Source organism: Rousettus aegyptiacus, unplaced genomic scaffold (genome assembly GCF_014176215.1).
Source record: "Rousettus aegyptiacus isolate mRouAeg1 unplaced genomic scaffold, mRouAeg1.p scaffold_m13_p_3, whole genome shotgun sequence".
NCBI lineage: Eukaryota > Metazoa > Chordata > Mammalia > Chiroptera > Pteropodidae > Rousettus > Rousettus aegyptiacus.
Window position 1 is genome coordinate 165,900,358 of NW_023416306.1, and position 10,201 is coordinate 165,910,558.

General features: G+C 44.7%; 2 protein-coding genes and 1 pseudogene across 3 annotated transcripts; 1 reads left to right on the top strand and 2 right to left on the bottom strand.

Moving 5' to 3' along the window:
* Nucleotides 1-369: 369 nt before the first annotated feature.
* Nucleotides 370-488, bottom strand: LOC118601372 (annotated as a pseudogene).
* Nucleotides 489-5,964: 5,476 nt separating this feature from the next.
* On the bottom strand, nt 5,965-8,256 carry MOAP1 (modulator of apoptosis 1). Its single transcript, XM_016145471.2, has 2 exons — nt 7,898-8,256; nt 5,965-7,802 (listed from the first exon to the last, which is right to left on the bottom strand). Exon 2 carries the CDS (start codon nt 7,677-7,679, stop codon nt 6,618-6,620), a length of 1,062 nt encoding a protein of 353 aa, XP_016000957.2. The 5' UTR covers nt 7,680-7,802; nt 7,898-8,256; the 3' UTR covers nt 5,965-6,617.
* Nucleotides 8,257-8,354: 98 nt separating this feature from the next.
* TMEM251 (transmembrane protein 251) lies at nt 8,355-10,201 on the top strand. Of its 2 annotated transcripts, none has more exons than XM_036217666.1 (2): nt 8,355-8,431; nt 9,265-10,201. In XM_036217666.1, exon 2 carries the CDS (start codon nt 9,281-9,283, stop codon nt 9,674-9,676), a length of 396 nt encoding a protein of 131 aa, XP_036073559.1. In that variant the 5' UTR covers nt 8,355-8,431; nt 9,265-9,280; the 3' UTR covers nt 9,677-10,201. The 2 variants fall into 2 exon arrangements, with proteins under 2 accessions (XP_036073559.1, XP_016000958.1); XM_016145472.2 differs by lacking the exon at nt 8,355-8,431 and adding an exon at nt 8,438-8,859.

A 10,201-nucleotide genomic window follows, 5' to 3' on the forward strand; every position in this document is an offset into this window, starting at 1 on the left:
GGTGCGCCAGGGGCCTGCAGTTACTGCTTCTCCTGAAAGGGCTTCAAAGGGAAGGAAAGTGAGCAGCAGCTGGGCATTCCCCGCGTGGAGAAGAGGGAGACTGAGGAGGTGATTATGCCTGCGCTCTAAAACGCTGAACATATGGTGGTCGTAAAACCTGCGAGGGGCCATGGCAGCCTGCAGAAGGGACAAAGAACAACGCTGTGTTCATCGCTCTGATACACGAGTTAAATTAGTGACCAAGAATGCAATGGAGGATTTTTTCTTCTTCTTCTTTTTTTTTTTTTTTAAGTGAGGCAACCCTTGATTGACCTCACAGATTGCAAGGACTTTGTCAGCTTACAATCCCTTATTTTTAAAAATTTTCTGTGCCTGCAGTACCTGGTCTTCCTAGGTGGTCTCCCATCCAAGTACTAACCAGGCCCCACCCTGTTTAGCTTCTGAGATCAGATGGGATTGAGCTTGTTCAAGGTGGCATGGCTGTAGACTGGATTTATTATTTTTTTTCCTTTTAACCTGGATCTAATAAAGGAATTTTATCACGTTAGGGTAAAATATAAAGTAGACGTTCTCTGTATATGTAAAAAAATTATATATATATATATATATGTATATCTGTCATGGGCATTCTCTCAGGTGGCCCCTAATGAGTCACACCTCCTAAATTCACATCCTTATGTAATTTCCTTTCTTTAAGTATGGGCTGGATTTATTTATTTACTTATCTATCTATTTATTTAATTTTTAATAATTCTTTAATATGTTTTTTAAAACTTTTTAAAAATTAAGTTTATTGAGGTAACATTGGTTAAAACAATTATGTAATTTTCAGGGGTACATTATAATTTGACATCTATATATTCTGTTGTGTGTTTAAGGCTGGATTTATTGACTTTCTTCTAAAGAATAGAATATGACAGAAGTAATGGGATGTCACTTTTGAGATATGATTATAAAAAGACCGTGGCTTCCGTTTGAGGTGTTCTCTCACTCTCTCTTGGATCGCTCGCTTCCAGTGGAAATCAGCTGCCCATCATGAGGCAGCGGCATGGAGAGGCTCCTGTGTGTGAGCTTGGCCGATTTCCCAAGAGACAGCCCTGGCCAGCACCTCGGATGCAGTCTGTCAGTGGGCCAGAAACTCCCAGTGAAGGCCCTCCCCCGTTCTTGATCCACAGACACTGAGAGATAACAGCTATTTGTTTCCAGTCGCTAGGTTTGGGGGTTATTTGCGGTGCAGCCATAGAGAACAAACGCCTTCGCTGTTGGTCGAGCACTTACTGGTAGCGGGTTCAGTGCCCAGCACTTTACATTATTCATTCGTTCTGTCTTCCCAGTGACCTTATGAGGAAGTGTCATTATTATCTCCATTTTCGGTTGCAGAAACCGAAGCCCAGGAAGCGTTAATAAACGTGCCCCAAGTTGCAGAGTTAGAAAATGGTGAGGCTGGAATTTGAATTGAGGCATTCGGCAGCAGAGTCACGCTCCCATAAATGAAGATTAAAAAAAAAAAAAATAGCTGCTCACGTTTTACCAGATAGAATTGCATACTTTGCCCATGCCTCGAACAAGGAGTTTGGCAGAGGACGGGATCACCTTAAACTAATCAAGAGTTGCCACCTCCACTTCCTGCAAGGGCTAGGGCTAGGGAAAGGCTGGGTTCCCTGCAATTCACAGTTCTGTGAAGTGAGTGAACACATCTGGCTTTAGACACAAAGGAGAAAGAGGGCTAATGGCTGCTGGGTGGGGGCAGTGTCGTCCCTATGGCAGCGTAATCTGAATTGTATTATTATTAAATTTTGAAGGGAGACACCAGGGAGAGGTGATAGGGTTTCAGGTTATATAGTCAGAAACGGGTTCGCTGACGATGATATTCACATACTCCTACCCACTCTTGAAGCGGTGCCAGTTTGGTTCAGAGCCAAGATACTCTTGGAGGCTGTCTGGCACAGCGGCGAAGGGGCTGGCTTTGGAACCTGAGAGATCTTGGTACCGTCTAGCTGCGCAACTCCAGACAAGCCACTTCACCTTTCCAAAGTTCTGTTTCTTCACTTGAAATTAGGGATGGTAATATACCCACAAAGGTTGCAGTTAAAATTAAATGAGGTAATATAGGTAAAACATTTAGCAACCTGCCTGGCACATAGGAAGAGGTTAAGAAATGACAGTCAGATTATTATTATATGTACTAAGACGCATGGGAGCACTACTAATTAGCTAAGAAATATTTTTTACCTTGCAGGTGTGAAACACCATGCTGGGTTTAAATGGAGATGTAATACACCTTGATATCAAAGAAAACCTAGAATCTAGTTAGGGAGTTAGAAAGCACACTCATGAAAAGATGTCCTGATAATATTTGAGAATACATGTTGAGTGACAAATTTTAAGCATGTAAAGAACTTAGAGTCAGTTCTTTAAATTAAGGATATTCATTTAAAGATGGAAGATCTTTTGAGTCACATAGTTTTCGAGCTAAAAGGGACCATAGATTTTATGGGTAAGTAAACTGAAGTCCGAGAGGAATTAAGTACCCTTACGTCAGGTCACAGAGTGAGCCAGAGGCAGGCTCAAATTTGGGTTCAAGTTTTGCTCTGTCACTAACGAGCTGTGTGCCCCTGAGAAGCCGCTCACCTTCTCCGAGCCTCACTTACCTCATCTGCAACATTCTATTCTGTTAGACCCCAGCCTTCTGACTCCCAATCCACCTCTAGCGGGGCGACTAAGAGCCCTATGGTCCTATTTTACACTGAACTAAATTATTTCATATACTGTTCCAATTTATACAGTAACGCACGTGCGTAAGAAAACGAACACCTGTAAAAGTGGAGTTAGTCTTGCTGGCAGCAGAGGCTGGAGAGTGCGGGAAGCTCATGGTGGCTAAAGCGGACTTCTGACCTAAACGTCGTTTCTTTGAAATAAGAGACTTTCAAGAGTTTCCTCTAAAATCATTGCTATAAGACGCTCTGGCTGGGAGTGGAGTGAAATTGCTATAAATGTGCTCACTTGTGTCGATGGATCAGTCCATTTGCCAAGGCCAGGCCTCTCCGACAAGCTAATTAGATGATTCTAGAAGTGTCATAGACCTAGAGAGGAAGCCATTGCTCAATAAGCGTTGAGCAAGTGCTTATTTTTCCACCTAAAGCGTGAGATATTTTCCAGCCTTTGATGGGGGGGCAGGTATGATGCCACTTTCATATGTGATAATCCTTTTCCCTGCGTTTGGCCTGGCCGAGGCCTAACCTGAGCGCCTACTGCCACCTAGTGGCATTTAGACAAATTGCCATTTTTTAGGAAAGGGGTGCCCCCCGTTATTTACTCCCTAGTCACTTATTTCATTGGCTGGCATCCCGGGTCATTTGTTATTTCCGCGCGTGTGCATGCATGTATCTATTTAAATGAATATTTTATTTGAGAATAATTTTAGACTTACCGAAAAGTTACAAAGAGAGTACAGAGAATTCTGGTATACTCACCTGATTTCCCTTATTTATCTCTTACATTACCACGGTACGTTTGTCACTTACGAGAAAACAACATTGATATGTTACTATCGGCTAAAGTCCAGACTGTATTTGGAGTCCACTTTCCCACCGACGCCCTTCGTCAGTTGCAAAATCCCTTCCAGAATATGCCGCATTTAGTTGCCTTGTGTCCTTAGTCCCCTCTGGTCTGTGATGGCTTCTCAGTCTCTCTCTTTTTTTTAAATAACAGTGACAGTTTCAAGGAGTGTTAGTCAGGTATTTTGTAGAACATCCCTTGATTTGGGTTTGTTGCGTGTTTTTCTCATGATTAGATGGGTTATGGGTTTTGAGGAAGCATACCACAGAGGCGAAGTGCCCTGGTCACCACATCATCCCAGGGATATGTGCTGTCCACATGACTGACCTTGATCCTAGCCAAGGGTTCTCAACTTAAGTTACTATTTTTCCTTTCTATACTCTATTCCTCAATGCAGCTCACACTTAAGCAGGGAAGGGAATAAATTCCACCTCCTGAGAACGCCCATATCCACATAAAGGATTTGAAATTCTTCTGTAAGGAAAATTCGACTCCTCTCTCACATTTATTTATTCATTCATTTTATCAGCGTGAACTTGTGGACATTTATCTTATACTTTGGATTACAATGCGACACTCAAGTGTTCACCTTGTTGCTCAAATTGTTGTAGCTTTTGCCAGTGGGAGCTCTTTCGGGCTGGTCCCCGTATGTCTTTGACATACCACTTTTCTCTTGCGTTTTGAGCACTTCCTTTGCATATTTATTTTCATTTAGAAAACATGTTTAGGAAACAATAACGAAAAACTAAATTATCCTTATGATCCCATCATCCCAACACTAGTTATACATTTTAGTGTTTCGCTCTTCATGTTGTAACATGGCTTTGAAAGAACGTACATTTTTTTATTGTTTCACGTGATTTCATAAGCTTAACTGTCATTTTTGACAGTGATGCAGCCTTAACCAGGTGCATATGTCAGAGCACCTTAAGAAAAGATCTAGGGAGTCAGACTACGTGCCCTTGTCCTTGCCCTTGAGGCTTTTTGAGCCTCAAGTCTTTCATCTCTAAAACAGGGGCGATTGCAATGGTGCTTCTCGCAGGTTTCTGAGAATTTAACATGGCAGCTCTGAATAGATGAAGCTCAAAGACTATGGAAATCGTCTGCCTGAGTGTAAATCCTAGCCCTGGCACTCCTTAGCTGAGAAACCCTGGGCAAGTCACTTCTCCGTGCCTGTTTTATCAGTAAAATGGTACAAAATGTGTTCAGCAGTGCTCAGTGCCTGGCCCACGGCAAGTGCTGTGTCAGCTGTCAATGAATAGACCTCCATAGCAGGGACTATCACCTAACTATATCCCCCAGCTCAGTGCCTCACATGTTAGAAGAGCTGTAACATTTATTAATACCCGTGTACACACCATGTCTGTATCAGCAAAATGCAGCTGATACCACTTCCCACTACTAAGGCGGCACATGACTATATACATATAGAGATCAGTTTTACTTTTGAATTTATCCAGAGCCCATATATCATCTAGTATTTAGCTTTTTCAATTTATTGAGGTATAATTGATAAATAAAAATTACATGTATCAAGGTGTACAAAATTATGGCTGATACGCTTTCTATAGTAGAAAAATTTACAATGAAATGACATTTAGTCTTAACAGAAACATTTTACTATGCCTTTGAAACTAAACCAATGGTATACATCCCAAATTTGGTCCTCTTGGGTATTACTAAAAGTAACTTCATTCTATCTTTCTATGATTTTCTTCCTATCACTTTTTCTTTTTGACTGAATCACTGACCCATGCCACAGTCCCAGCTGCCCCTTTCAGGTTCTCATACTCCCTACTTCTAGTTTGTGGTAGTGAATTGGAATAATGCACTCCACAATAACGCATACTAAATATATTTATAAAATGTGTTTAACATCCGCTCTGCTTCCTTTGTGAGACTGTTGAGTAGATAGATACCCTTATGACTGCGTCTCCTGCTTGGCAGTGGAAAAAATATGGGCCCAGCAGTAAAGTAAAAACAAGGTGTTTCACCTTGGCCAAGTTTTTTGTAACCTTTTTGTGCCCATTCCTATATTGCAGGATTTTTAAGAGGACTGAGAAATGACATGGAAAAATGTTTAGTCCAGTCTGCCACACAGAGGTATGCAAGGTTTAGTTTGTTCCTTTCATCCTCCAGATCAATGCACTTGATGTATCGATGTACTCACCTACTCCATGCACTAATCTGTGGGCTGTTTCATCCCATGTGCTTGGGTGTGCTTTAGTAGGTCCCTCTGCCAATCTCACTTAGGAAACTATTTCCTAACCCCGGGGCACCATGAGGGAAGTGTCCAAGGAATTAAGATCCTGTAAATTCAGTGTTTTTCAGATTCATGCTTTTGGAACCCTTCGTTCAAATGAAATCTCTTTGGCCACTTGATAAAAACCAAATAGATAAAAGATGTCGTTTCATTAGCATTCTTTTATTTTATGAGTTCATGCCTATAATTTTATAACACCTATAAAAATGACATTCGGAACTAGATGTTTTGATGACACACAATCAGGAAGCTGGAATTAGAGATGGCGGCTGTCCGCAACCTCAGCATTTAACTCTGCCTCATTTTGACTGCACAGAATCAATCAAATTCTGGTTCACAGAAAATATCTTAAACACTGCTCACAATCTTCATGATAAAGAGAGGACAATACACACCTAAAAACTGATACATTATCACATCTGACATGCTACACTAGCACCTGTTACCACACAATATGACATTTCCATGAGAGCCGGTCGGCAGACATACCTGACCACTGCCTTCCTCTCAGTACCACACGTGTGCAGGACAGACCTTAATACAATTATTTTGACAAAAAATTCACAAGGGTGAATTTAAATACATAAATACCAGTGCAAAGATACAGCCTTCCTAATGAATGACACATTTAGGAGACATTATATTGGCACAGAGACGACAATGGATTTATTCTGAGAACTATACAAGAATTAGCTACCTGGCACAAGGTAGGAGTTGGTTAGTCTATCACTGGAGTATACGGACTGTTCTGCCTCCATGATCTGCTGTCAAATACCCCTTCCTGGTCTCCTGAAATTCAGGTGAAATGCCCCTCTAACCCTGCCTGGAGAAGGGCATCCTCCTCCTCATCAGCTGCCTCTTCATCTCTTATCAGAGTCAGTAACTCTAACAAGCTAGGGGCCAAGCCGTCCTCTGTCAGAGCGACCTTCCTGCGCAGTGTTCTGTGGACTGCTCCAGCAACGACTTGGTCTAGGCGGGCCTGATTCACAACTTCTCTCTCAACTGCTCCTCTCTCTACCAGTTTCTGTAATAAAGGCTCCAGCCTTAGAACATAAGCAGATAGTTTTTCTTCTTCCTTCTGGTAAGTGGTCAGATATTTGACCTGCAACTCTCTAGGATTATCGATAACCCCAAAAACCTGCTCAAGGGCCTGCAGGCATTCAGGGACCGTAATTAAAGGATTGTTTATCTTGAGGACACGAATAATATCATATGCCGGGCCTCTAAGGCTCTCTAGCAATCGCCTTCTTTTCTCGGCATCTGACACCTGCCACGTGTTCATCATCTGAGTGGTATGAAACAGCCAAGGTTCAAATTCTTCTTCTTCTGGTTCTGGAGGATCATTGCCTGAGAATACTCTCAGCTTTTTGTATTTCAAGTACTGCAGGGCAGGCTGCAAAGCCTCATCTAATGCCTGTGCCAACAAAGGGGCCCGTATTTCTGGGACCATGTCCTGGTCTAGGTCAAAAGGGTCGTTTCCATACCCAAGGGCTCTGGTCAACTCACCTAAAGTCACGCCCTCACTCTCTAAGAATTCCGTTAATCGTCTTAAAAATTCATTATCTGGGTCAGGAGGCTTAAAGATCACTCTCCAGACGCCCCCTTTTCCAAGTATCTCCTTAGGGACCAGAGCATAAGTAGTCTCCTCGGTAAGCCCTATTAAGGCCACCTTCCTGTTTTCGTCCCTCAGGAACATCCTCCCGAGCAGTCTGTACTCGCCCAAGGGAGCTAAACCAGCCCGCAGAGCCTCCTCCATTTCTGCCACATTACAGGTCTGGGGGATGCCGGCAATCAACAGCGCTTTTCGAGGGTTCATATCCATCCCCCTACACCAGTCCTCTAAGAGCCTCAGTGTCATGGTGGTGCCCAACACGGTAAGATTTAAATTTCAATTTGCTGGGGCCTCTGGTGCCACCACAATTCACAGTATTCCTCCGAAATACCCCAAATATGTCCGATTAACGTCTCGAGTTCCGACGGCCTGTGGGGACAAAGCAGTCGGGTCAGTTGAAGGTGTCAAAGGCCCAGAGCCCGGGAAGCCCCGCGCACCCCCACTGCGGCAAGCAGCCATCTTACCCCGTCCTCAGCCTCGGGCGCCCCGCCGTTATCTAACTGTCTGCGCCCGCGTCTACGCCGGGGGCCCAGGCGCCAGGCGGGTCCCGACGAGTCCCGGGAGGCCAGGCTGAGGAGCGGGAAGGCAGCCGCTCCGCCTGGATGGGCACTCGAGAGGGCTACCGGGGCTGTGCAGAGGCGCGACGGGGGCGTGGCGGACCGCCCCGCCGCTGCGGTGCTCTCCGCGGCGAGGAGCGATGGGGAGATGAGAGTCGCGAGCGAGACACCGGGAAAGGCCGAGGAGAGGTGCAGCGGCCAGACCCAGGCGGCCGCCACCTGGAGGGACACGCCGACCAGACGTCGCCGCAGCCTCCTCCCTCGTCCCAACTGGAGCAGTTCGCAGCACGAGCCTGGAGGCGCGCAGCGGCCGGAGGCGCCCTGACGTCACCACGGGAGGCGGACCTTGCGGGGCGGGGCGCGCGCGCTTCCGGGCCGAGCCGGAAGCCCCGACTGTGGCAGCATCCGGGACCGCGAGCGGCCGGCCAACCCGACAGGAAGGTGAGATCCGGGGCCTGCCCAACTCTGCAGGCTCGGCCGGTGGCCGGTGCCCGGCACTGGGCTCCCGGCGCTGCAAGGCTGAGTGGCACGGGCCTGGCGCCGCCGCGCAGCTCTGGTCGCGGCCGGCGGGCGCTGCAGCGCGACAGGGGGCGGGGCCGGCTGGGGAGCCTCCCGGCCAGGCGACACAGGCTAGGGGCTCCGGCAGCAGCGACAGGGGCCGGACTGCCGCGTGACCGGCCGGAGTCACGCTTTGCTTAATCACAATTAGCTTGTGCTCCAGGCTAGTCGCGTTCACCTTTCTCCCAGCCGGTGACCCCGGGGGTTTCTTTTATGGTGGCTTTCTCTGAAATGCCAAAGCCACCTGATTATTCTGAACTGAGTGACTCTTTAACGCTTGCCGTAGGAACAGGAAGATTCTCGGGATCACTGTAAGTGTTTAAGAGTTACTGTCTTGACTTGGGGCCTCCGACGTCGGTTTGACTTGTAGAACCAAGTTTTCACGTCTGAAACAATTTCGAACTGTAAAAGTGAAATGTTCCTTAGGACACTAGTTTAATTTGTGTCTTAATGGATTTATTTATTCTGTGGGATTCACGTAAAACCAGACAATAGATACTGAAACTTTTTGTACTTCTTCATAACTATTACATAAAACAACAACCTGTAAGTCGTTTACATTTCTTAATGTAATTTTAATTTTTTTAAATGTAAATGCAATAGTGGAGTATTTTAGAACTCACTGGAAATAAAGCAAGTGCATTTGGAATAGATGTGACAGCATTACGAGACCCTAACTGTATTTTCTTTTGTTTGTTTTGTTTTTTAATTCGAAGGCACAGAGCATGGAGAATGATGAACTTCCGCCAGCGGATGGGATGGATTGGCGTGGGATTGTATCTGTTAGCAAGTGCAGCAGCATTTTACTATGTTTTTGAAATTAATGAGACTTACAACAGGCTGGCCTTGGAACACATTCAACAGCACCCAGAGGAGCCCCTTGAAGGAACCACATGGACACACTCCTTGAAAGCTCGGTTACTCTCCCTGCCATTTTGGTTTTGGACAGTTATTTTTCTGATACCTTACTTACAGATGTTTTTGTTCCTTTACTCTTGTACAAGAGCTGACCCCAAAACGGTGGGCTACTGTATTATCCCCATATGCTTGGCAGTTATTTGCAATCGCCACCAGGCATTTGTCAAGGCTTCTAATCAGATCAGCAGACTGCAACTGATTGACACGTAAAATCAGTCACCGTTTTTTCCATGTGATTACAAAACTGCCAGTACTATATGGAGCCTGATCACAAGACTGCAGTTTCTTCATAGATCTCAGGAAGTTGTGGTGGGGCAGAGGCTTTTAAAAACTGTGACTAGGGGGCTGTCTTTATCTGAAGAATAATGTATTTTTAGGTAAAGCCTGAGATACAGTACTACAAAATCATGTTGATGACTTCAGATTCTGGAAGTAAAATCATGTCTGTTATTTGCATTCTTTAGAAACTTGAATAAGTACCTGAACTCATATTTTTATTCTACTGTGCAACATAGTGATGATTCAGAAATTTTTCCTTTGGGGAAAAAATGAATATGAACATTTCCATTGTGTTTAATGTAAAAAGGTCCAAACATGGTCATAAAATTTAAATTTTATACAATTACTTGGCTTGCTTTAAAATTCTTCAATCTAAAACACCATTCTGTTGTAAGCCAACTACTTATGTTTGTTTGCTATCAGCTTGTGAGAAATTGGATAAAATTATTGAGGTGA

Bases quoted from the DNA above. Each gene is read 5' to 3' on its own strand.
- MOAP1 (XM_016145471.2), bottom strand. From the start codon at position 7,679: ATGACACTGAGGCTCTTAGAGGACTGGTGTAGGGGGATGGATATGAAC.
- TMEM251 (XM_016145472.2), top strand. From the start codon at position 8,762: ATGGTGGCTTTCTCTGAAATGCCAAAGCCACCTGATTATTCTGAACTG. The intron at 8,860-9,264 runs GTAAGTGTTTAA...TTTAATTCGAAG, and splicing joins GGAAGATTCTCGGGATCACT to GCACAGAGCATGGAGAATGA.